The sequence below is a fragment of the Corapipo altera genome, unplaced genomic scaffold (genome assembly GCF_003945725.1).
Source record: "Corapipo altera isolate COAL_440 unplaced genomic scaffold, ASM394572v1 23, whole genome shotgun sequence".
Lineage (NCBI taxonomy): Eukaryota > Metazoa > Chordata > Aves > Passeriformes > Pipridae > Corapipo > Corapipo altera.
This window is the reverse complement of record NW_020884878.1, coordinates 17,670,931-17,693,740: the sequence shown is the minus strand read 5'-3', so window position 1 is coordinate 17,693,740 and position 22,810 is coordinate 17,670,931. Positions and strand designations below refer to the sequence as shown.

Genomic DNA, 22,810 nt, shown 5'->3' with positions numbered 1-22,810 from the left:
ACCCTGAGTGTTACCGCTCTAGTCCCTGGGGTTGGGGGTCTGACAGCTGGCACAGGGAGGTCCTGCTGGGTGGAAGGGGTGGCCATGGGTGAGGTGCCCAGTGCCAGGCTTGTCCCATGCCATGTGCTTACCACAGCTCTCTCTGATCCCCTCTTTCCCTCTTCCAGAGACCGTCTCCTGTGGTTGCACAGCATTTTCGCCCTCATCTATTTCATCCTCACCATTCTTTGCATGGCTCACCACTCTGTCCACCTAGAATACAGAGAGAACGAGAAGGTGAGCAACCACCCCTCTTCCAGCCTTGCCTTTTTCAGCACTAATGGACAACTTTTTGCATTGCACAAATGCTGGTCCCAGTAGGTAGGGAGAGCTTTAGAAACAGCCTGGGACTGGGCAGGCAGGGAAAGATGTAGCTGGTTTTTACCATCTTCTGGAGAAAGTCTGACAACCTGGGGACAGATCTCTCTCTTGCTGTCTTGTCTCTTGAGACTGAAGCTATGCTGTCTCCATCTGTCTGGGGTATGACATTGTCTGGCTATGCCCCTAGGGTTTGGGACGAGGCATTGAGGAGTCCTGTGCTGACTGGCCTGGGGGTGACAGTCAGTGCCCCAGCTCGCTGCTGGATGAGCAGAATAGCAGTGATGTGTCCCACAGATCCCCTGTACACCCACCCCCTCTACCCCTTCTCCTCACCCAGGTCGCCCGGACACTGATGGTTACCCACATCCCCAAGGAGATCACAGACCCTTCCCTTATCATCAAGCATTTCCAGTGAGTAGCGGTGTGCCAGCCTCGCTGCGTGAGTGGCAGACAAGTGACAAGGGCTGTCCCCATGCCCTGGCTCCTGGTGCCAACATGTCCCTGTGCTTTCAGCGAGGCTTATCCCAGCTGCACCATCACCAACGTCCAGTTTTGCTTCGACGTACGCAAGCTGATGAAGCTGGATGCAGAGAGGTGAGTGCTTGCACGTCCACGTTGCCTCTGTGGGTGGGTGTACCGCTCCCACCCACCATGTCAGGGGCCCCAGGCTGTGTTTCTCTTTGTATGTCTGCCACTCCCCACCACTCCCCACATGACCTTCACCCCTACTGGCTTCCTGGCAGGCGCAAGGCGATGAAGGGGCGGCTTTACTTCACCACCAAGGCACAGAAAGAGGGGAAGATCATGATCAAAACCCACCCCTGCGCCCACATCTTCTGCTGCCGCTTCTGTGGCTTTGAGCAGGTAGGAGGGTACAGGCAGGGCTGCAAGCAGCACACATGTACCACAGGCAAGGCAGAGCATGGCAGCTTGCCTGTGCCCCAGCTCGGCAAGTGCAGCAGAGCTCCGGCTGCTCCTGCAGGTGGATGCTGAGCAGTACTATGGGGAGCTGGAGGAGAAGCTCACAGATGAGTTCAATGCTGAGCGCAACCGCATCACGCTCAAGCGGCTGGACATGGCCTTCGTCACCTTCCAGGATGAGCGGATGACAGCTGTGTGAGTGCCCCTCATGCAACAGATGCGGGGATATCCCGCAGTCTGGTGGCCACCACTGCTGGGAAACTGGGGCACCTTGCCGGCTTTTCCAGCCAAAAGCCAGGCAGTGGGTCTGTCTCGTCTGTGCCTCTGCCATCTGCAGAGACCACCACCCTGTTGGGACTGCGGGAAGGGTCTCACAAGAACTGAGACCTGACCCCTGGCTCCCTGCTCCTGCAGGATTTTGAAGGACTACAGCCACATCCGCTGCCACAAGCACCCCCAGCAATCCTCTGTCACCACCGTGGTCAAGTCACACCACTGGGGCGTTCGCTATGCCCCTGCACCCAGCGATATCATCTGGTGAACCCCCGTGGCGGCCGGAGGGAGGGAGGAAGCGGGAGCGAGCAGATGTGGTGGGAACCCATGCCCATAGCTATAAGGAGCCCGTGCCCATAGCTATAGGGAGCCCATATAGCTGTAAGAAAGAATATAGATATGTGTCTATATCTACAGAACACTTTCCCAGGGTGGCAGGAGCTGACAGTCCCTCCTGTTGCCATAGCAGAAGTCAGCAGGAGTGACAGGGGTCATCACCCCAAGGCAGGGTTCAGCCAACTGAAGTTTGGGGTGATTGCCAGACTCCAGTTTCTGCAGCCTGACTCCAAAGCCCCCTGGTGGTACAGACCTCCTCTGTGGCTATTCTCTGGTCCAGGGGGCTCTACAGGTGACAGCACAGCAGCATTGGGAGGGGAAGAGGGTGAGCTCAGAACAGTGTCTGCCAGAATGGCTGGTGCGGGTAGCAGGAGGCAGAGCTTTGTGAAGCTATGTTGGGAGGCCCAGGACATGTGGCTTTTCTTCTACATCATGTCCAGTTCATGTTTTCCTCTCACAGGGAGAATTTGTCAGTCCGTGGCACATCCTGGTGGGTGCGATTCATCCTCCTTAATATCTGCCTGTTCGTCCTTCTCTTCTTCCTCACCACGCCAGCCATCATTGTCAACACTATGGACATGTTCAATGTCACACACCCTGTGGAGAGCCTCAAGGTAGTCCCTGGCACCCCATGACAATTTTCCTAAAGGGTCACCATTTCCAGGCTTGTCTGTGAGAGGGATAGGGTACCAGCTCTACACTGGCCCAAGAAGACAAGCCATCACTGGGATGGGCATTGATGAGAGACAAGGAGTGGTCATGCCTCTGGTTGCCATCCATCCCCTCCTTGTGTTTCCAGTGGCAGAGCCGTGGGGAACCTGTGCAAACCTGTTTTGGTACTGGTGTCCATGAGGGTGGGCAGGTTGTTGTCCGTGCATGAGGAAAGGTCTGAGAAGAATTCTAGGAGATGTTAGGAGCTGCCAGCAGCACATCTCCTTCTTGCTCATTGACCTATGAGCTTTTGGGTGGGCACTGGGGCTCTGAGCATGGCCCCTGACATGGTGGTGTCTTTGGCTGGCCTCAAGCTCTTCTCTCCTGAAACAAATGCCCCTGCTCAGGGGGGGCCTGCCTGCTGCACACACCATCCAGGAGGCCCACGGAGCTATCTCCGGCATGGCTGTGCTCTGGTGGACTCCTGAGGGGTGTCTGGCATCTCTCCTCCTACAGAACCCCATCATCACCCAATTCTTCCCCACGCTGCTGCTCTGGGCTTTCTCTGTCTTCCTGCCCTTCCTTGTCTACTACTCGGCATTCTTCGAGTCTCACTGGACAAGGTAAGGGGGCTGGCCCCCAGGGCTGCCACAGATGGGAGGAACCTCAGTGGAAGGGGGACCCAACCTGCAGGGAGGCAGGCAGTGGAGCAGCAGACCCCATCAGAGCCCCATAGGTGTTTCTCTCCATGGAAAAAGACCCAAGTCCATGCCCAAAGGAGCCGTTTCCTTCCCATAGTCCTGAACGCTTCCAGGCTACTGTCAAAGGCAGATGGTTTTAAGATGGGTCTGAAGAAGTTTGTGAAAGGTGTGATGTGATGGTGGACTGGCAGCAGCAGGGCCATGATCCTGACTTGTTTGCCACATCCCAGGCATGCTTCCAACCTTCCAAGACTTCAGAATGCTGAAAGTCTCCTAGTAGAGGAAACTGCTCAACTCCTACAATGTGCTCTCTTCTGTCTTGACCCCCTACTGGCCCCAACCTTTGTGCCTGGTCTAAAAAGTCCTTGCAGGTGCTTTGTCACCAGCTCCCTTCCTTTTCCTGTGGGAAATGGGGGCTCCTGGACCCATTCTATACACCCATCTGCCTCTTATCGGGTGTCTACCCTAGCAGGAATGGTAGGAGAGGGCAAGGATGAAGGAGGTGAGAGGCTGGAATACAAAAGCTTTTGCTACAGCAGATTCCTTACGGTGACACCCCCTGGCCTGGGAGATACTTTTCAAGGCCCCAGTAGATGCACAGAACAAATGTACATGCCTTTCTGAGGCTGGGAGTAGCTCCTTGAAGAAGAGCAAGACCCAGCCCAGCCCCTTGCCCCACCAGCTGCTTTTCCTCAGAAAAGTACAATGTTCTCTCCCCTCTCTGCAGGTCAAGTGAAAATCAGATTACCATGCACAAGTGCTTCTTCTTCCTGGTGTTCATGGTTATCATCCTGCCCTCGCTGGGTCTGAGCAGGTACAGGCCACCCTGCCATGCTGCTTTCCCTGCTCCCTAGCTGCCAGGATCACATCCAGGCCCCTCAGCCCTGCAAGCCAGCCCCAAAGGGCTATCGTCCCACTGCCACTGGGACACAGCAGTCTCTGGGGAGAAAAACACCTTTTAGCAATGCCAAGCTGATCATAGCTGGTCACGGGCAGAGCTTCCCTGTGGAGGAGTGGCATAGAGTATGCCAGTTTGCCACGGCTGACCCAAGGGTGCTGGTGATGGTGAGCTGCTGCTAGGGGCCAGCCCTTCAGCAGACCCTGAAAGGACCTGGTCAGGTATTTGCATAGCCCCAGCTACAGCAATCCTGGCTGTCCAGGAGGCAAGCACCCACTCCACAGTGGTTTTGTGTGGCAGAGTTCTGGCAGTGTAGGGTCTTGCCCTTTAGGGCAGAGGGAAGCACATGCCCACTGTGTGTCCCCTACATTGCTCTGCAGCTCCCCCTCTTTCTGAGCTGCTCCTCTTCTCTCCACTCCAGCTTGGACCTGTTTTTCCGCTGGCTCTTCGACACCCACTTTCTGGATGAAGCTGAAATCAAGTTCCAGTGAGTAGTAGGAAGCTCCCAAACTTCCCAGGCAAGCGGGAGCACCTGTTGTCAGCCCCCAGCAGCTCTCCTGGCTGCCTGCCTGAGCATTCTCTCACACTGTCTGTCCCTGGGACAGGTGTGTTTTCCTCCCAGACAACGGCGCTTTCTTTGTAAACTATGTGGTCACCTCCAGCCTAATTGGGACAGCCATGGAGCTGCTGCGCATCCCAGGCCTCCTTGTCTACACTGCCCGCCTCTGCTTTGCCAAGTCTGAGCCCGAACGGCTCCATGTCAAACGGGTATGTGGTTCTGGTCACATCTGAGCCTGCACAACCCCCAGCACAGCAAGACACGCTGCTGCAAACTCAGGCTGTCATAGTCCTGTGGAGATGCTTGTGGGGACTTCTTCAGGATTCCCCTTGGGGGCTAATGGGGATGAGGCAATCCTGTGAGCCAGGGTGCAAAGGCAGGTGAAGCCTTTGCAGAGGCAGTAATGACTGTTGGTTGTGCCCCAGAGCCAAGCCTACCAGTTCCAGTTTGGACTAGAGTACGCCTGGACCTGCTGTATCTTCTCTGTTGTCATGACCTACAGCATCACCTGCCCTATCATCGTCCCCTTTGGTGAGTGTGATCCCATGCCCGTGGTCCCAGCCACACCAAGAACAGCCTGTCCCAACCACTAGCAGGGGCATTTGAGTGGAAGCTTCCTGCATGGTACAGGAGGGCACTCTTGGGCGTCATCCCCAGGGCCTGCCTGCTCTCCCTGTGACCTGGCTGTCCCCATTTCCCTCCTCCCAAATGGCCCCTCTTGTCCCACCAGGGTTACTCTACATGCTGCTCAAGCACATGGTTGACCGGTACAACATTTACTACGTGTACATCCCCACCAAGCTAAACCAGCGCCTCCACGTGGCCGCCATCAGCCAGGTCGTGGTGGCCCCCATCCTCTGCATGTTCTGGCTGCTCTTCTTCTCTGTCCTGCGCCTCGGTAGGGAGAGCTCGGGGCTGCACCCTGCCACTGCTGAGGGTCATGCTTGGGGATGGCAAGCCACTGGTGTCACCCCTGAGTTTGGCATGGCATGGAGGATGGGAAGGGGAATGGTGGTGTGGAGACCTGGCATCTGAGGGATGTTTTGGGTAGGGGGCAGAGAGATTGTAAGACACAAAGCAGGCATCAGCCGGGGGCTCAGCTGGACATGTAGCAGGTTCTTGGAGGCTCACATGCTGCCCCAGTGTCTCTGTGCTCCAGGTCCCACCCGGCCTGTCACCCTCTTTACCTTTGTGGTCCTCCTCTCCTGCATCATCTTCTCCTTCTTTGGCCTCTGCCTGAAGAAGCTGCAGCCACGGAAACCCTCCAGCTACCAGGTGAGCACAGGCAGCTGCCCACGTTTTTCCTTCACCCCACTGCATCCTCTCCTTGCATCTCCAGGGTGCATTTGCCATGGGGAGTCTGAGGCGGCACTTGGCTGTCCCCAGCCAAAGCTGGGAGTCCCAAAGTACCATTTCCTCCTGGCCTCCCTCTCCTCAGATGTCCGACCAGTCTGAGGGCAGCTTCAATGACGTGGAGCGGAGCAGTGTTTCCTCCACCCCTAACTCCAATGTGAGTACCCCTCCCCAGCCCTGCTTTGACTCCTGCCTTTGCTCTCCTGCGTCCTGATGGCTCACTGCCCCCTGGGGCAGCTTTTTGTGGCCACTGTCCTGCAGGAACCTGAGCTTAGCCTGACACCAGCGGCCTCTCCGGCACACCAGTCCTATGGCACCATGGGCAACCATCTGGAACCAGGAGAGGATGGGGAGGATGGGGGGCTACAGAGCTTCGAGACAGAGCTGGAGACAGTGGAGGGCGAGTACAGAAGCGGCCCTGTGATGGAGAGCCAGGCTCGCTACCAGTGAACATCCATACTGCCAGCTGAGGACCAACCGTGCTGAGAGTGGAGGATGTGCCATGGGACAGGAAGGAGCCTTCCCAGCACTGGTGGGGGCCATCTCTGATGGCAGAGCCGGTGACAAGACTGATGTGAGGGGGAGACCTCTTGCATGGGAGGTGGCAGGAGGCTTTGCTGGTCCTTCCTGCTACCTGGACTGGCTGAGCCCCCTAATGTCCTCCTGTCCCCACCTGCCTCTTCCAGCCCACAGTGGGGAAGGGGGAGTGCAGCAGTATAGGGAGAGGGTCTCTCTGAGAGGCCATGCTTTTGGGGGCAGGAGGAAGGCCTTTGCCCCTCTTTGAGAAGGAAGCAGCCCAGACAGCACAGATGAATGTGCCCACCACCACACGGTCCTGTGGGTCCTCAGTGGCAGGGGATGGCCACCTCTAACCCTTGCATCCCACCGCACCCACCCACTGCTCAGGCAGCCATCTCACTACCTCCCCTGCTGCTGGCCATCCAGGCTGCTGCCTGCCCCTGCTTTGTCCATTAAAGCAGGGACTGCTGACATGCGTGTGCATTGGTGAAGGAGGGAGGTGAGAGCCCAGGGCAGCTCCCACATCTGCCTGAGCACCAGTGGCCCTGCCCCAAGGCAGGCATCAAATGCAAGCCCAGCTCTTCCTCATCTTCTCACCCCATCCTTCCATCTCGCTACACTATGCCTGCACCCTTGGGCTCTTGGGGAGAAGTGGGAGGTCAAAGGACAAGTCTGTTTAATGGCTACAAGAGCAGCTCCTTGTCATTCCTCTCCCCTGGCAGTATCCCCCTCATGCTCATGCTCTCTCTGGGGCTGCCCATGACACCCAGCATGGCTCTATCCTGTTGCAACAGAAAAGCAGGGTGAGGGCTAGCAGGACCCAGACTTCCAGGTCCTCCTGGTCCACCACATCCTGCCTGCCCTCACCCACAAGCCACAGCTGTGGGATGCTCCCCCAGCAGCCACACTGCCTCTCGAGTGTGAGTCCTGCTGTGGTTAGTGTAAGCACCAATTCCTGCCCAGACAGCATCCCTGGAGTTTTCCAGCTTGACCAGAGTATCTGTGGTGGCCGCTGGGGATGAGGGCTTATCCTCAGTCTGCTCAGCCCCTCTCCCACCATAGCCCACCTGAGCATGCTGGCTCCTTGCTCAGCCCTTCTTAGGCCTCAGGGCTGATTTTCCTGTCCTTGATTCTTCTGCTAGCTTCACAGCAACTCAAGTTGCCACCATCCTGGAGTGGGGAAGGGAGGATAGTGCAGCTCTGCTGGCACCAAGGCTGCCGGAATGGTGAGTGCTGCTGTGCGAAGGCAGGTGCTCAGCTATGGCACTGCTCAGCATTAGTGGTGCCACTGGTGGGGGGGGGCATAGTGTGCCAGATCTGGGCAGGGGGGGATTTGAAAGACAGCCCAGTAGCGAGTTGTGGGTCTCAGTTGGACTCAAGTGGACCCTGGGACATTCCTGTGACACTGGTGGGTCTTGGCCCAGCCAGCTGGCAACCCCATGGCCCCAGTCCCACCCACGCTCCTTCATGCTAGGGCAGTGGCTGCAGCACACTATCTACCCAAGCAGTTGCCTCGGGTGAGTCTTGAGCTCAGCTGCTCCCTCCCAACCCCAAAAAGTATCCCAGGGGTTTGGTGGCTTTCTGCCCACATGCCCCCATGGCTGTCCACAGCTCAGCCACTGCCCGCTCCAGGGGCAGCCCCAAACAGGGCAGGGGGATGCTGGTGGCCTCTCTGAGGGTGGAAGGAAGTGCCTGTGAGTGGCACTGTGTCCTCAGGAGCTCAGGCTGCTGGTCTGATTGCCCTTGGCTGCCCCACTGTAGGAATGTGCCAGAGGTCTGTACCTTCTTGTGATTTATTGCTATGACCGTGCCTTGAATAAAATGACTTCACCCAGCTGCTGCCTGGCGTTGTCACCCCAACCTGTCTTTTCTGGCACCAGTATGGGGGGAACCCTCACCAGTGGAGCCTGCAAAAGTACTCCATCCCCTTTTCCCACCTGTGGACTGCTTTTGACCTTGCCTGAGGATGTTCTGCAGAGGGTTCAGTGGCAAGGAAACTGCTTGGGCACCCCACCTCGAGACACCTTGCCACTCACCACGGCCCCCACAGAAACAAACCCCAACAAGTGGACAGAAACAGCAAAGTCACAGGAGCAGGAGAGCACCTCACTGTACCCTATCAGATGGACTGGCACAGCCCTTGGCACCATCCCTACCTTGCGGATGGGGTGCAGCCCTGCAACAGTCGTGCATTTCCTGCACACCTTCTGTCAGCACTCTCCCCATTGGCAGGGCTGGCTCAGAACACCAGCAAAGGTGCAGACATTGGCTGAAGGTAGCAGGAGGATGGCCTGGAGCCCCTCTGGGACCACATCAAGGAGCAGGAGCAGCAGGGACCCATCCCATCCGGGTCGGATGATCCCAAAGGTGAACTGCCCACCAGCAAGTCCCATGGAAGGGAGCGAACAACATTTTTGGAGTCCTTCCCTAGATTTTGAGCAGACAGTACTCTTTTACTCCCCTCATCCCTCCCAAAACTCGCTCTTTATACCTGAATTCCTGCTTGAATGACTTACCTCTGGTTTCAGCAGGTCCCTCCTACTGGCTCCTCCACAGCTCCTCCGAGGTGAGCCCTGCCTGGCCACTCTGGCTTATGGCAGAAGGCAGAAGGGCAGAAGGCATGGTTAGGGCTTTCCTTCAGGTGAAAAACTGGAAAATTTAAAATCCCAGTCCTGCTTCACACACCCCTACAGAGGCCCCCCTTGTTTATAATGAGTGGTAAACAGGGCTAAACACGAGGGCTGGAGCGAGGGCTGTGAGCGAGGGCTGCAATTGCCTCTGGCTCGTGGCTTTCCCGGCCCTTGCGCTGGGGAAGCTCATCACAGCCTAAGGAGACTGTGCGAGCCCCATCACGCTGCACCTCTGCCATGCCAGCCCTCAGAAACCCACTCCCTGATTGCAGCCTGCACACTCAGAAGTCCCTCACAGCCAGGGCCAGTCAGTTGCATGGAGTCTCCCACTGTGCCAGCCGGTGGTGGGCAGTGACAGGAGCATTCCCACCAGACAGCAGCCAAAGCAAAGGGTCAGTCTGTGGGAGCTGTGGCAAACGGCTGTGCTGCTGCAGGCAGTCAAAGATGAGGGTGCTGCTGGAGGCTGCTGCCCTGGCCCTTCCCTGCAGCACCAGAGTTGGGGTCCCACCACCAGCCCTGAGGCTGGCAGCTGTGCTCCAAGGCCAGGAAGAGCTGGAAAACTTATTTTAGCAGCGACCCAAAGGGGGGATTTCTTTGCATTAAGATCTCTGCTTAAGAGCTCTGTTCTCCTTGCCCTTCATAGCCACTCACACATTGTCCCGTGGAACAAGCCCCGTCCTAAACATTCCCCAAGTCAGAGCAGCATGGCTTTCCCAGGTTGTTCACCCTTGTTTCCTGTGCCAGGGCTGGGATTTCCAGCCTTTACGAGATGCTATTACAGACCCCGAGCTGGCTTCCCCAGTCTAGGCACCATTCTTCAGCATCAAGTGCCCAACTCTCCCAGGGCTGGAAACCCACCATGTCAAAGCTAGAACATGCCCAAGAAGGAGAAGACAGGACCTCCTACATCCTCACCAGCTGCTCCCTGGACAAGGCTGATGGGGCGGCTCTGCAGTCCAGCTGGCGGGGTGGATGCTGCATGGAGAAGGCAGGAATTCACTGTGAGGCCATGCTCTGCTGCTGTTGGCAACCAGCAGCCGGTGACCAACAGCAGGTGAGCCGATGCTATGCCAAAAAACAAAAGCAGCAGCTGAACAACAGAAAAGGGATTTTTAGGCTGATTGCTTAAGATTCTAATTCCATTAGAGACTGTTATATTTGAAGGGTAATGAGTAATGAGTAGCAGGATGTCTCTGCTAGCCCCTCTGCTGCCCACCCATTCAATTACCATGCACAAAAACTTCCAACAGGCATTTGCTGCTGGATGCCTTCTCACATCAGTTTAGCTGCACTACACAAGTGTTCCCAGTGACTAGTATCTCCAAAGCTAGAGCCAACAAGAAACCAGTAAACCCCTCTGTCATACTCCTTTTCTGGCCTGCTTGGGCCTTTTATATTAAAATAAACATAAGGCATCAAAAAGGGCTAAGATTCACTCTTGTTCTTTATTAAACAGTACAGCTGGGTATAAGAGGCACACAGACTAGTTCAGTTCTCTTGGGAGTTACACAAAATGTGGCACAGAAAAGGAGAAGTCAAGGAGCTGGGAAAGCTAGAGGGAGCAGGGATGTTTTGGGGCAGTAACATCCACATCCCACCCATCACACAGCTGCCTACGTGTCACACAGAGCCAGAAGGTGTCACACTCCCATGATGCTGAAGGCTGATGCCCCAGAACAGGGTTGCAAAGGGGACATTCGCATTCCCAAACCCTCCTACCCCATATCATGCCATCACAGCTAGTGCCTCCCTCCAGGCCTGGGTCCTCCGTCCCTCATTGCTGGGTGCAAGAATGGGGAGGACTTCGCCTCATCCAGCAGATGGAGAGAGCCAGAGGCCAGAATGCACAGCACCACACTGTAGCACTGCAGAGGTAGAACATGGTACCATGGGGAGAACAATGAACATGGGGATGTTCACTGCCTGATCTACAATACCTCTCAGTTTGCCTACCAAACACAGCTGGAAGGCTCTTTGCTTGCTGGAAGCCCATGGCTACTATCAGGCCTGGTATCAGAAAATCAGAGACCCATCATTACCTCCATGGCATGGGCTTGGGAGCCTTCTCCTGCCCCAGCCTGGAGGACATCTGAGTATTGGAGGAATGTGTCTTCAGAACAGGACCATCTCAGCCCTCAACACCAGACTCCTCCTGTCCATCCCCCTGTAACCGAAACTTGCTCTGGGGCTAGTGATGGCTAGAAACATGGTTCTGCCTGTTCCACAGTGACTTCCATATAAAGATGAACACTTCCTTAAAGTGCTCAAGCTCAGCTTCCTCCAGAGTCCTCAGGTACTGCTTCTCAGCCATTTTCTGGGATTTCTTCTGGCAGATGCTATCTTCTCATTCCTGTGAGGGAGAGGAACTCTGCACATGGATACTGTGTGCAGCTGGGAAGCACTCCAGGTTCTGACAGCATCAGCAGAAAGATTCCAGCTATGCTTCCTCTGGCCAAGAGCCAGAATTTCTGGAAGCTGTTGCCATGACATGATTGCAACCTTCATTTTTATTTTAAGACATCTTTGCCTTGTATTTATTTTATTCTCCTCATCACAAAGCAGTAAACAGACACTGCTGCTGCATTTCAGGTGGCTCTAAGGTTAAACCAACTGGCCAAACCAACACAAAGCCTTTCAGCTGGCAGCCCAGACTAATGTGACACCACTACTTGAATCATCCCTAGGAAACCTACTGAGTTGTGGCCAACCTGACACAGGGAAAACCATGGATCCCATCTAGGGCAGAGGCAAGACTGAAGAGAGCACCAGGATTAACCATGTTAGTGATGTGTTGATGAAGGGAAAGGGGGAAAAGCCCCATGGTGTGACCAGCCCTCACCTCTGCTGCCCCTGCCCCTGCTCCCGGAGGGAGCCAAATCCATCACTGCCACAGCTGGACCAGACACAGCAGCGCAGGAGGAGTGAGCAGTGCCAGACCTGGCAAGTACAGGCACAGCAAATAGGACCTCGGGCAAATAAGCCCAAGAGGCCTATGCCAGCTGTCACCTAACTAGGGTGGGTAGTCAGAGGAAGGAAGATGAGCCAGCTAAAAACCAGAATAGGTACATGGGTGTTGGTGCTCCAACTAGCCCAGAGGAACTTGGGGCAGGGTGGCATACCTGTGCTGCTGCACATCCAGGTTTCACTTCAGGGACGTACCCTGCCAGCCCTTAGCAAAGGCAGAGATGTGTTGAAGCAAGGTTGAATCAGTGTGAGAGCCCCAAAGCATATGTGACTAGTGGAGACAGCAATGGGCTGGTGCACAGAGAGAGACAGTGCAGAGAGGCAGAGAGTGTGGTGTGAGTGCTCCCTGTGCTCAGGACTGCTGCATGGTCAGGGATGAGGATGGCTGGCAAGATCTAGTCCCCTTCTGGGTGGGTGTCCCAGCCACGCTGCATGGCTGTCACCACAGCACTGTAGAGTTTGCTCCAAGCCTCCTGCACCTCTGGGCTGAAGGCAGTGCCAAGGCATTTCTCCAGCATGTACAGCAAGGACTCGCCAACAGTCTGAAAACCAAAGAGGGAGGTGTCAAGCTCAGCAGCAGAGGATGACATGCAGTCCCTTGTCTCACTTCACCACCTTTTTTGACTTCTCCCATTGCAGGGCACCTGCTCCTCCTCCACTAGCAGTACCAGGCCTCCCATCCCTGGCAGCTCAAAGGGGACCCAGAGCCAGCCCATGTCATCCCCTTCCCCATCCTATGCGGGCCCTCATCCCACACATTGGGTGACTGGGGAGGGCAAGGCAGGGACCAAGGGCTGACACCACACATGCAACACCAGGGGAGAGGGACACATCCATCCTCCACGGCTCCCACATGCAAGTAGTTGGCCCCACCCCTTGGCATAGCAGTGAAGCAGCAGAGCTGAGCCACGTCCTGATGTCAGGAGAGCGAGTCAGATCCCAGGCTGGATGCTTAGGGCCTGCCTTGATGCCTCTCAGGCTTCTCCACAGGGCACTGCTCCTCACAGAGCTATGAGCAACCCCATACAGGGGTACCCACACACTAAGGGCAGGGCTGGTGAGGATCACTACCACAAATAAAAGGCACCCTGCTCCCTCTGAAGAGGACAAAACCCAGTAGTATCAGGAGTGAGCCATGTGTTGGTTAGAAACCTTTTCTTCAACCTGCCATTCCCTCTGAATTATCCAGCATTTCTGTCCATGTTTGCTGGCAGGAGAGGAGTAAACAAGGGTTTAATACATAAGATGCTCAGGTCTTACTGCCATGGAGGAAGAAAGGGCTGGGGTGCAGCAACCCCATCTCAGTGCAGACATAGAGAAGTGGATGCTCCCTTTTCCAGATGTGGCAAGGTTTGCCCAGAGCATTTGATGCAGAGATCCAGGGCAAAGGCTGAGCCTGAAGCCCTGTGTCACAGGAGAGACCGCAGCACCCCAAACCATGGTCCTTTTCAAACAGTGGAAATGCCTTGCACCCATCTTTCCTTTCTCCTTGGGCTTACTGGGGAAGGACAGAAAATGAGGGGACCTCAAGGGCAGATATCACTACATAGTTATCAGCACCTTGGGCGGGATGCCCTGAGCCACCAGCTTTCTCTCCAGCCAGTTGAACCCAGGATAAGGATGGGGACAGCCAAGGGCTGCAGGCAGGGGTGCACAAACACATCTGCAACAGAACAAGAGAGGACACCTCACCGAGAAAGACTCGGTCTTCACACCAACTGCCTGGTGCTTCTTGCCAAGGTTGCAGAGATACTCTTCCAGGCAAGACAAGTTCTCCAGGTGGCTCACAGCAGCATCAATCACCAGCATCACCTGGTGCAGGAGTAGAAAGGCAGAATGGCATTAACAGCAAGAGGAACAAAGAGTCTGAATCTTCACCCTTGTCAGCCTGACCTGCTCCCAGCCCAGCAGATGCCCTCTGAGCTTTCCTTTGCTCTACTGTGATCTGTGTGTCAAATCAGTGAGGCATGCTGGCAGCAGCACACACCACATCCTGCCATGGGACACTGCCAGAGGTGCACAGCAAGCAACACAGCTAACCACCCTGTCCTAGAGAGGGTAAAGAGCCCTATAGCAGAGCAGCTGCAGGCTAAGACCTAATGCTGATGCAGTCATTGCAACTGCTAGGACCCCAGGACAACTGTATGGGAAGACTGGAAGTTGCTAGGACTGGAGTTTCCAACTAGGAGTTGCCAAGATAGCGCAATTGTGAATAAGGCCACTCTGATTCTAAGATCAGCCAAGGTATTTGAAGAGATGGGGTGGATAGTATAGCCAGGTCTCTTGACCTGGGCTGGTAAAGCACATACCACATGGTCTCCCAGGAGCATCAAGAACCAAATGGAAACAGGAAAGAGAAATGTAATGAAGGATGAAGGGAACAGACATACAAAATTAGAAGAAGAGATTAAAGCCAGGGCATGGTTATCTTGGCAAAGCCAAGGGGTAATAGAATTGTGCCCTATAATTTCAGCAGGGAATTTATCTCCAACAAGAGCAAATAGCTATGTTGGCTCAAAGCAATAATAGAAGTAAAAATGGACTTAACTTTGCCAACAAACAGAGGCTGGAAAGCAATAAAAAGCTTGCAGCTATCAGAGGAGCACAGTCCTGAAACAGCCTCTTACGAGGAATAAAGACAGGCAAGCAAGGCACCAAACTGGTTTAAGATGGAGCCAGGCAGTTTATGAAGGCATCTGCAAGCCAAAGGCTGTGCTCAGAGGCTCTCTGGGAGATGCTGTGGGCCTTCTGGCTCTGCAGCTGCACCAAGAGCCTCTCCACATTAATGGGTCCATGCAAGCCTGGCCCACTGCCCAGCTCTGTGCCAGCTCCTGGTCAGCATGTGGCCAAGGAGAGGGCTTCAGTCCTTGTCTGAACAGAAGCGAGCTCCTTGAGGCATCTCACTCAGGTAGGAGAAGGAGGCTTCCAGCTTTCACAAGAGGCAATTCACTTTCAGACAAGGGCATGAAAATCAGCATGGTGCTTCTTAGCCACCACAACCCGCATCCTCATTCCCTCCCCACTGTTGCAGGACACTTTGTCCTGGCAGTAGTGCCTTCTGCTAGTAAAAGTAACCCCTGCAGTTACTGTCTCAGGAGGAAACTTCCCATGCATTCCCTGGTAAGACACACCATAATCTTGAGTCATTGCCTAAGGGCTTCTTCTTCCATGGAGACTGTGCTCCAGCCATGCCATAGCACCTCTCTCACCTTCCTAATGTGATCCAGGAACTCAGGGGCAGAGAGGCACTCCTGAGGGCTGGCAAACTGCTTGTAGTTGTACTGGAAAAGGGGCAACAGGTCAGGATCCAAGTCAAACAACCTGCAAAAACAAGAAAGAAACCCCATCTTCTCACTTCCTCAGCTTTATTTAAAGTCCTACTCACCCCAGGAACAACCCCAACAGCAGCACAACCACAGCCCCCTTTTACTTCCCTTCCCACCTACTGAACTCTCCCACCTGTAAAGGATTCAAAAGTTCTGGAAAGTTTTGGGTTTGGGCAATCCAGATTAGCTATAGGCAAAAACCTCTCTACTTCCCTGGCCCACAACCCCAGCTCTCAGATACATGTCTATGGCACCTGACGACCAGTCCCAGCTCACTGGAGTTCCTCCCAGCCTAGCCCTTCTCCCCAGTCTTGGTTGTTGGCTCGACTCTTCCCATTCGCACTTCTTGATCCCCTTTAACCCAAAAGCTCACAAATCAGGGAAGGTCTCCAGCAGCTGTCTAGAGCAAGGAGGCGTGCACAAACTCAGTCAGTCTCCGACACCTTCACCATCTCCATCCCGCCCCCCCTGCCCCTGCCCCATCTTCCCTGCCCCCGCATGTCAGGCACATATAGGCCTCAATAGCAGCCATCCAGATAGATCTAACAGGCCACAGGGAATTCAGGCAAGACAGTCTCTCTTCTCATCATCCTGCACATTAAACTACTGCATCCTTCTGCCCCCACATTGCTGTCACTGCTCTAGTCCTGCTCTGGGAGGATCTCACTTGTTCCAGAAGCTGCTCATCAACTCTCCAACTGTTCTTTTAAAACGACTTTTCATTGATTTTTTCCTTTTTCTCTTCACATAATTGATATATTAATCTGTTTAGCACAGATTAGGCAAGAAGCTGGGTATCAGTCGTTACCCCCGGCACACCACTTCCTCTGCCCTGACACTGAATCCCTCCTCGGCGGCCAGATCTGTGCCTGGGGCTGCGCAGCAGTTCCCTGATCAGGGAACAGTCAGGCGGCCCCTTCCATACGCTTCCCAGAGCCGAGGGTACAAGCAGCCCTTCAAACAGCAGAAGTCGTGGTGACAAGGCAGGGGATCAGTGGGCAGAAACGCACAAACCCTGCCCGCCGCTTCTCTCTCACCCTCCACCTCCGCGTAACAAAGTTCTCACTGGCGGAGGGTGGGAAAGGCGGGGGAGCGGAGCGGAGCCCAGCACTGCCCCACGCCCCTGCCCCAAGGCACCCGCGGCTGGGCGATGGAGGAGCTTCGGCCCCCGTCGCTCTCGGGAGTGGAGAGAGGTCAGAGGAAGGGAGCTGTCTGGGAGCCATCGCCAAGCACAGGGAAGCGTTTCTCTCCAAGAAGCGGAGCCCGTCCATCCCTCCCTCCCGGGTCGGTCCGGGGTGCCGGCGTCCGCATCGCGCCGCCGCGCTCACCTGGTGAAGAGGACGAGGCCGTGCTGCTCGGGGCTGCCGCTCACCCGCCGCCAGCTCTCCCGGATCAGCGCTCGCTGCCCACCCGTCAGCGGCATCCCGCTCTCCATGGCGGGGGCCCTGCCTCTCGCCGCCCGAGGCGAGGCGAGGCGCTGGTACCGCGGGCTCCGCGGGCGGAGGGGCCGGCGAGCGGCAGCCGCCCGCCCCTCGCTCCGCCGGGGGGGCCCTGCCCCCGCGCCCCCCGCCCCGGCGGCATCCGCTCCCCGCCCGCCGCCCCTGCCCTGCTCTACCCCGCTCTGCCCCGCTCTGCCCCGCGGCCCCTCTGCTGCACCCGCGGCTGTCCCGGCCGGGGAAGGAAGAGCTCACCGAGTATTTCCCATTCGGGGGAAGGAAGAAAAACGAAATTCAAAATCCCCAAACCTCCTTATCCCGGGTCCGCAGGGCAGAACAGAAAGTTCGGCTCATTCACGGTTGACATTTCCCGTCGACCTGATTTTACGGGCGAAGCAGCACCGCAGAGCCGTGCCAGCGAGGGAACCACCGGGACCCGGACACTTCCCTCACCATTCAGCACAGCTCCTTCTGAGCGTAACTTTGCTTGGGAGGGCCTCAGCGATGCTCCGCCATCCTCTTGCTCTTGGCCACTTCCACTGAGACTCTGGATGCCACGCAGCCACCTGCTATTTCCATAGGCAGACGCAGTCTAGACACTGCAAAGTGCGAATTTAATTTGAGGCTAATTAAGACAGCTAAACCAGACAAAGTTGTTAATAACAGATCGGAAGACATATCATCTTTGTCAATTGCGTTCAGGATGCACAGATTCTCTTTCTTGTTCAGACACTGCTTAATTTGGCCCCAGGATGTAGGCAGCACAGAGGAAACAAAGCAAGAAGGGGCAAATGAGGTCTCAAGCAGTACAACAGAAATCAGGAAAGTTAAGGTTTTCAGAAGGATGCAAGCAATACAGAAGCACAAATATTACTGAAACCATTGCAGTCTGCACAAAAATAACAACTGTGCTGATCTTGTTACAGGTTCTGGTTCTGTACATCAGACTTATTTCTTGTAATCAGGAGAGAAGACAAAAGCCTCTAACACAACCCAAGAAAATATTGACTCAGTGTAGGCATAAAGGAGTACTGAAAATAATCCCTGGGAGGAGACAAGTTCAAAGGCACAATGGTACATTATCAACCCCAGCTTGTCTCCCAGGGGCCTTTCTCCTATAGAGCTAGAGTGACAGCACTGACTGCAGTGACAGCAGTAAGCCACCCGAGATGGCTCTGCAAGTGCCAGAATAAATTACCTGTTTCCTCAGGATTTTGAGACCTCGCATTCTCAGTGCAGACCAGACAAGATGCTGCATAGGAAAAGCTCCACAAGGGTTAGAGGAGGCTGAAGAACCCTGTCCTAAAGCTGGGCTCTTGAAGGAAGAGTCCAACAAGCTCACAAAAACATTGAACTGTCAGATCACTGAGCCAGAAAACAAATGATGTCACAAGTATACTGTGTGTTAAATGCCACTGCTAGAAAAGACTGAATTAATGTCAAAGGTTCCAAGTCCTGGGAAAATGCAAATGGCTTCTGCTAAATCATGACTCCTCTTAGAAATACAGCATTTTACCTTTCATACTAAGAAAACCCCAAAAAGCATACCATCTCTACACGTCTGTATTCTTAGAGAACAGGGGATAAATTGAAAGCATTCAATAATGAAGAAAAGGCATGAGATGAAGGGCCATCTCATAGCTGGGGAGTCAAAACACACAAACTGCCAGCCTGCAGTGCTTCCTGCTGCTGGCCACCATCTTCTGGTCCAGGACAAGTTCCCACTAAAAACAGCGTCTTAGCTGTGTGGTTGCAAAGGGAACATTCTCACTGGGCAGTGATGATAAATCACTGTGATGATAACCACTGAAACTGCAAGGAGCCTGAAAGGGCAGCTAGGAAAGCAGTGGGAAATACCGGGTTAATCCGAGCAGGACAAATGCTGGCCCAGTAGTGCCAACACAAACATTAACCTTTATCTATCTTGCAGCTGATCGAGCGGGCCAGCAAAGAGCATGAAGTGTCATCTTGTGTCATCTGCACAAGGTACTCTGACATTTCAGCCAGTTGTCAACCACACAGCTGTGGAGCTTCACCAGAGCCTGCTGGACAGTACAGCCTGGCCCTGCTAACAAGAAAGGGTAGAAGAACAGATAGGCAACGGTGTGCTGCTGGGGCACTGGAAAGGAGTCATCCTTTCATCTCCATCCTGGAGAGTCATCCCAGGTCACAGGATATTGAGGAGTAGAGTTGACGCACATATGTGAAGTCAGAGCAGCAAACAAGGCTGAGTATTTGCCTAGCAACATTTTGAGTACATTCAGACCTGGCTGATAGTGGAGGAAGAGAAATATCACAAAAACAAGTTGTTGCAGTTAAGAGCGATCAGCTCCTGAAGATTAGTTGGGATGTAGGACACCTTTCCTGGTATCCACATAGGCACCATATCAGCTACCCTGCCCCAGGGCAACAACAAAGTACAGGTTCAGCCATTGTTCCTGATGGCAAGGGTGTCTCAGACAATAGCAGGGAAGCCATGACAGCAAGAGAAAACGGTGAATCTTGTCCCAAGCCTTCCCCCCTGCACCTTCCCTCTGTGCTGCAGATGGTGGCTGCATGCTGAGCGCACGCAGACAAGGTTCAAGTGTCAGAGCACCCCAGACATAATGGCAGCAATGAGAGTGCTCAGCATGACATGCCTTCCTTTCATGAGAAATACAGGTACCCCAGCTAATGAAAGGGGCAATGCGCTGGCCATACTCGCCTGTTGGCACCCAAACCTCACGCTGGTATGACACTCAGCAGAGTCTAAAAACTCTTAATTTCTTCCCTGCCTCCCCCAGCAACAGCTCCTTCTGGGCTGGATACATTCAGGAGCAGTTTCCCCACCTTCCCTGACTCTCTGAACAGTGAATCCATCCCTTTGCTGCCTTTTGGCACTGGTACATGTTCCCTCCCTTAATAAAGCCAGGATTTTTTAACCTGTACAGCACAGGTCTTCCAGCACAGGAGGAAGGAGCTGCAAGGAGGGACTTGATGTGGGAGACAGGGGTAAGAAACATATGAACCACCATTCACATGACTTGAAAGAGCAAGGGTTTGGGAGACACGGTGCTCTTCCCTGTGTGCAAAGCAGCTTCTCCCGTGCAGCTACGTGGCTGTCAGTGGAGTTTCTCCTGCTGTCAGAGCACTGAGGTTCTGAGAGCACAAGTGGAGTCCAGAGAGGATTTAAAGTACAAGGAAAAACAAACAAGGAAACCTCCCTTCTTGTTCCAAATGTTTTGTGAGCCTTCAAGCATGAGAATCTCAGCAAGAGGTTGACCACAGCAAATGTTTCCATGGTGGGAGGGTTTCCTGCAATGCTTTCCAGCTCCCTTGGCTTCATGCACCTAACCTGGCAGCTCAGCTCTTTTCTGAGCTGTTCTTGGATTTCTACAAGACCATCCCTAGAACTCTCATGAGTGAAAAACAACTGAGTCAGCAGCACAGACTGCTCCAAAATCATCTGTAGACTACTTGGAGAAAGGGGAGTTTCTGGAGAAACTCACTGACATGCAACGAGGATGGTAACACTCTTTTGTGCTTTAGGAGAACACAAATTTATGTTTTTAGTTTGCAGTGAGTCTCGTTATTGTAATCTATAGCCCCTTCAAGTTACAGTACCAACACTCCTAACTGCCCTTGCCAAGTGTCAGCTTCACTTGTTCTCTGTCTCAGTTTTCCCACATGGAAAGAAACTTGCCCGATCTCATAAAACCGTGTGACAGAACTAAGAATAAGCTCACAAATGCCAGTCCCCAGCACTGAAGTCAGGGTTCACAGCACCTGGAGAACAATCCTTCCTGCCCAGAGAGGCCCTATCCGCCTGGCCCAGGAACAACTGCTTTGCATGTGCTGCTGTGGCATCATCAATTTTCATCCCAGCTGCTGCACTAACAAACCCATATTCCCCTTTGAATTTGTGCTCATTTCCAATTCTACACCTGTGAGTCTTCATGCATAATGACACTCTGATCTAGCTGCCTCAGGCTCCCTGCTCACTTTTTATATAGACTCCTGGGCTTGCCTAATCCCCTTCTTTCCCCTTGTCCCCAGTCTGAAAACCTCAGACCATGACAGCTCCTGTTTTTCCCAGACTCCCATCCCCATCCTCAGGTGGGATCAGAACTCATGCAATGCTCCCAGCAGTCTTCTCAAGCTATCCCCTCAGGCCATGGTGTGGCACAGCTCAGTAGCAAAGCAAGTCACGAAATACAGTTGCATAACAAGAATCAAAAGCAATGCAGGAGGGAATAATCTTCTCCATAAAATGATTAAGGCAAGCTGCAGAGCTTGCTGGCTGCCACCACAACTGTGGAGAGAACAGGGCAGCACTACCAACCTTGGGGATCTGGGCTAAGAGAAGAGGGATAGGCAGAGGGAGAAGGTGCAATGTGTGGGAGAGGATTCAGTAGCAGAATAAAATGAAAACTCCTTTTGACTTCAACTTGCTACTAGACATTGCCAGGTTTATCTTGAATCTCCTGTGGCCAGCTAGGGAACATTTGTACAGGCAGGTGAAAACATTACAAGGATGAGAGGGCATGAAGTGGTGAGAGAAGCCAAAGGTGACCACACAAAGTTGTTGGATCAGGTCTGGCACTTAAAAGATGCTCAGACCTTATCCCAGTTGTTACTCACCTTGTGCTCTCTAGCACAGTGATAATCCATCACTACCAGGCTGATCTTCCAAGAAGCAACCTCTGCCTTTTGTAAGTCACTCTACCAAAGTGAGTTCACAGAGTGTATCAACCATGTCAGTCTTGACACACAAGACGAATTTGGTCCTAAGACACAACTACAGATGTGCACGCATTCCAAGCTGGTGGGATGCAAGCACCTGTGGTCCCAAAGCTCTCCAGCCTCATTTGCTTAGCATGGTGCTCTAGCTAATATGCCTGATAACATGTTAGCACAGTTACCTGGCTTCTGTCCTACCTAGGAATGGTGCACATGGTCTTGGGTCTTCCTCTGATTGTCCTTATGCTTCTGGACTGGATCATCCTTCAGCTGCTGAAACATCATGGCAAAAGCTTGGTGAAAGGATGCTTTACTCCCTGTGGACCCTCCTCTGTAGTTTCCCTGCTGAGTTTGACTTGTTTCAGAAGCGCTGCGGGTGCTGATTTCTGATTTGTCATTGATCGTCTTCTCTCTGATCTCCACTCCGTCTGTTCTCTCCCTCCTTTGTGCACTTTGAATTGACACTATTGATTAGGCCATCTCCTACAAACATTTGATGTACAGTGGTTGTCTACAGGAATAGCATTTTTTACATGATCTTTTAAAATAAAGATTTTATATTTCATTGCACCCATTTCTTCATGGCAGGGCTGTGCCAGCATTCCCACCTTTCAGCTTTGCATTCAGCCATCTGGTCTCATAGCAAACCCCATGTGTTATTCGTTCTACGTGCAGGATCCTTTCCTGCTTGAGGTCTTCTCCTCCTCACCTATCTAAGCCATTCTAGTTTTGGGGCTTTGTCAAAAATGATTTTCCAGTTCAGTGAGGAATTTTGCACCTGCAAACTCTAGAGTCAAAGAAGCCTAAGTGTTGAATAAATACTAAGTTTCTGTCTTGAGGAGAATGATGTACCATGTCATATCACAAAGCACTTCCCAATCCATTAGTAACCAAATAGGATGTCAAACAGCAACTGTCAGCAGTAGAGACTTAAAATCAGCAGGCACAGATGCAGTCCTACAAGAGGTGCCTGAGGGTATCTCCAACCTACTTGTTGTTAATTTTATCTTTTTAATAATGCTCAAAACAAAGGTATTTCAGAAGACTTGTAGTATAAAATGTGGTAATACTCAGAAAGACCAAACAGAATGATTAAGGAAAAAACTAACTAGCCTGATAAAAACCAGCATACAAGAAAAATAACCCAGTAGGGTGTTTATTATA

The 22,810-nt window shown here is 53.4% G+C and overlaps 2 protein-coding genes across 5 annotated transcripts in view; one reads left to right on the top strand and one right to left on the bottom strand.

Moving 5' to 3' along the window:
* Window positions 1-8,405, top strand: part of TMEM63C (transmembrane protein 63C) — a 32,345-nt gene extending 23,940 nt beyond the window's left edge. For all 3 annotated transcript variants that reach the window (XM_027637891.1, XM_027637890.1, XM_027637892.1), the window contains 16 exons: window positions 168-276; window positions 698-771; window positions 874-954; window positions 1,104-1,224; window positions 1,343-1,476; window positions 1,696-1,818; window positions 2,351-2,504; window positions 3,058-3,164; window positions 3,970-4,056; window positions 4,562-4,627; window positions 4,746-4,908; window positions 5,125-5,230; window positions 5,430-5,597; window positions 5,859-5,974; window positions 6,138-6,209; window positions 6,290-8,405. In XM_027637891.1, coding sequence (XP_027493692.1) covers window positions 168-276; window positions 698-771; window positions 874-954; window positions 1,104-1,224; window positions 1,343-1,476; window positions 1,696-1,818; window positions 2,351-2,504; window positions 3,058-3,164; window positions 3,970-4,056; window positions 4,562-4,627; window positions 4,746-4,908; window positions 5,125-5,230; window positions 5,430-5,597; window positions 5,859-5,974; window positions 6,138-6,209; window positions 6,290-6,502 — 1,894 coding nt within the window. In that variant the 3' untranslated portion in view covers window positions 6,503-8,405. The remainder of the gene's footprint in view (window positions 1-167; window positions 277-697; window positions 772-873; window positions 955-1,103; window positions 1,225-1,342; window positions 1,477-1,695; window positions 1,819-2,350; window positions 2,505-3,057; window positions 3,165-3,969; window positions 4,057-4,561; window positions 4,628-4,745; window positions 4,909-5,124; window positions 5,231-5,429; window positions 5,598-5,858; window positions 5,975-6,137; window positions 6,210-6,289) is intronic.
* A 2,222-nt stretch (window positions 8,406-10,627) lies between these two features.
* On the bottom strand, window positions 10,628-22,536 carry NGB (neuroglobin). 2 transcript variants are annotated; one of them, XM_027637889.1, is made up of 4 exons: window positions 17,245-22,536; window positions 15,375-15,486; window positions 13,858-13,977; window positions 10,628-12,707 (listed from the first exon to the last, which is right to left on the bottom strand). In XM_027637889.1, exons 1-4 carry the CDS (start codon window positions 17,292-17,294, stop codon window positions 12,561-12,563), a joined length of 429 nt encoding a protein of 142 aa, XP_027493690.1. In that variant the 5' UTR covers window positions 17,295-22,536; the 3' UTR covers window positions 10,628-12,560. The 2 variants fall into 2 exon arrangements, with proteins under 2 accessions (XP_027493690.1, XP_027493689.1); XM_027637888.1 differs by lacking the exon at window positions 17,245-22,536 and adding an exon at window positions 16,820-16,996.
* Window positions 22,537-22,810: the final 274 nt, after the last annotated feature.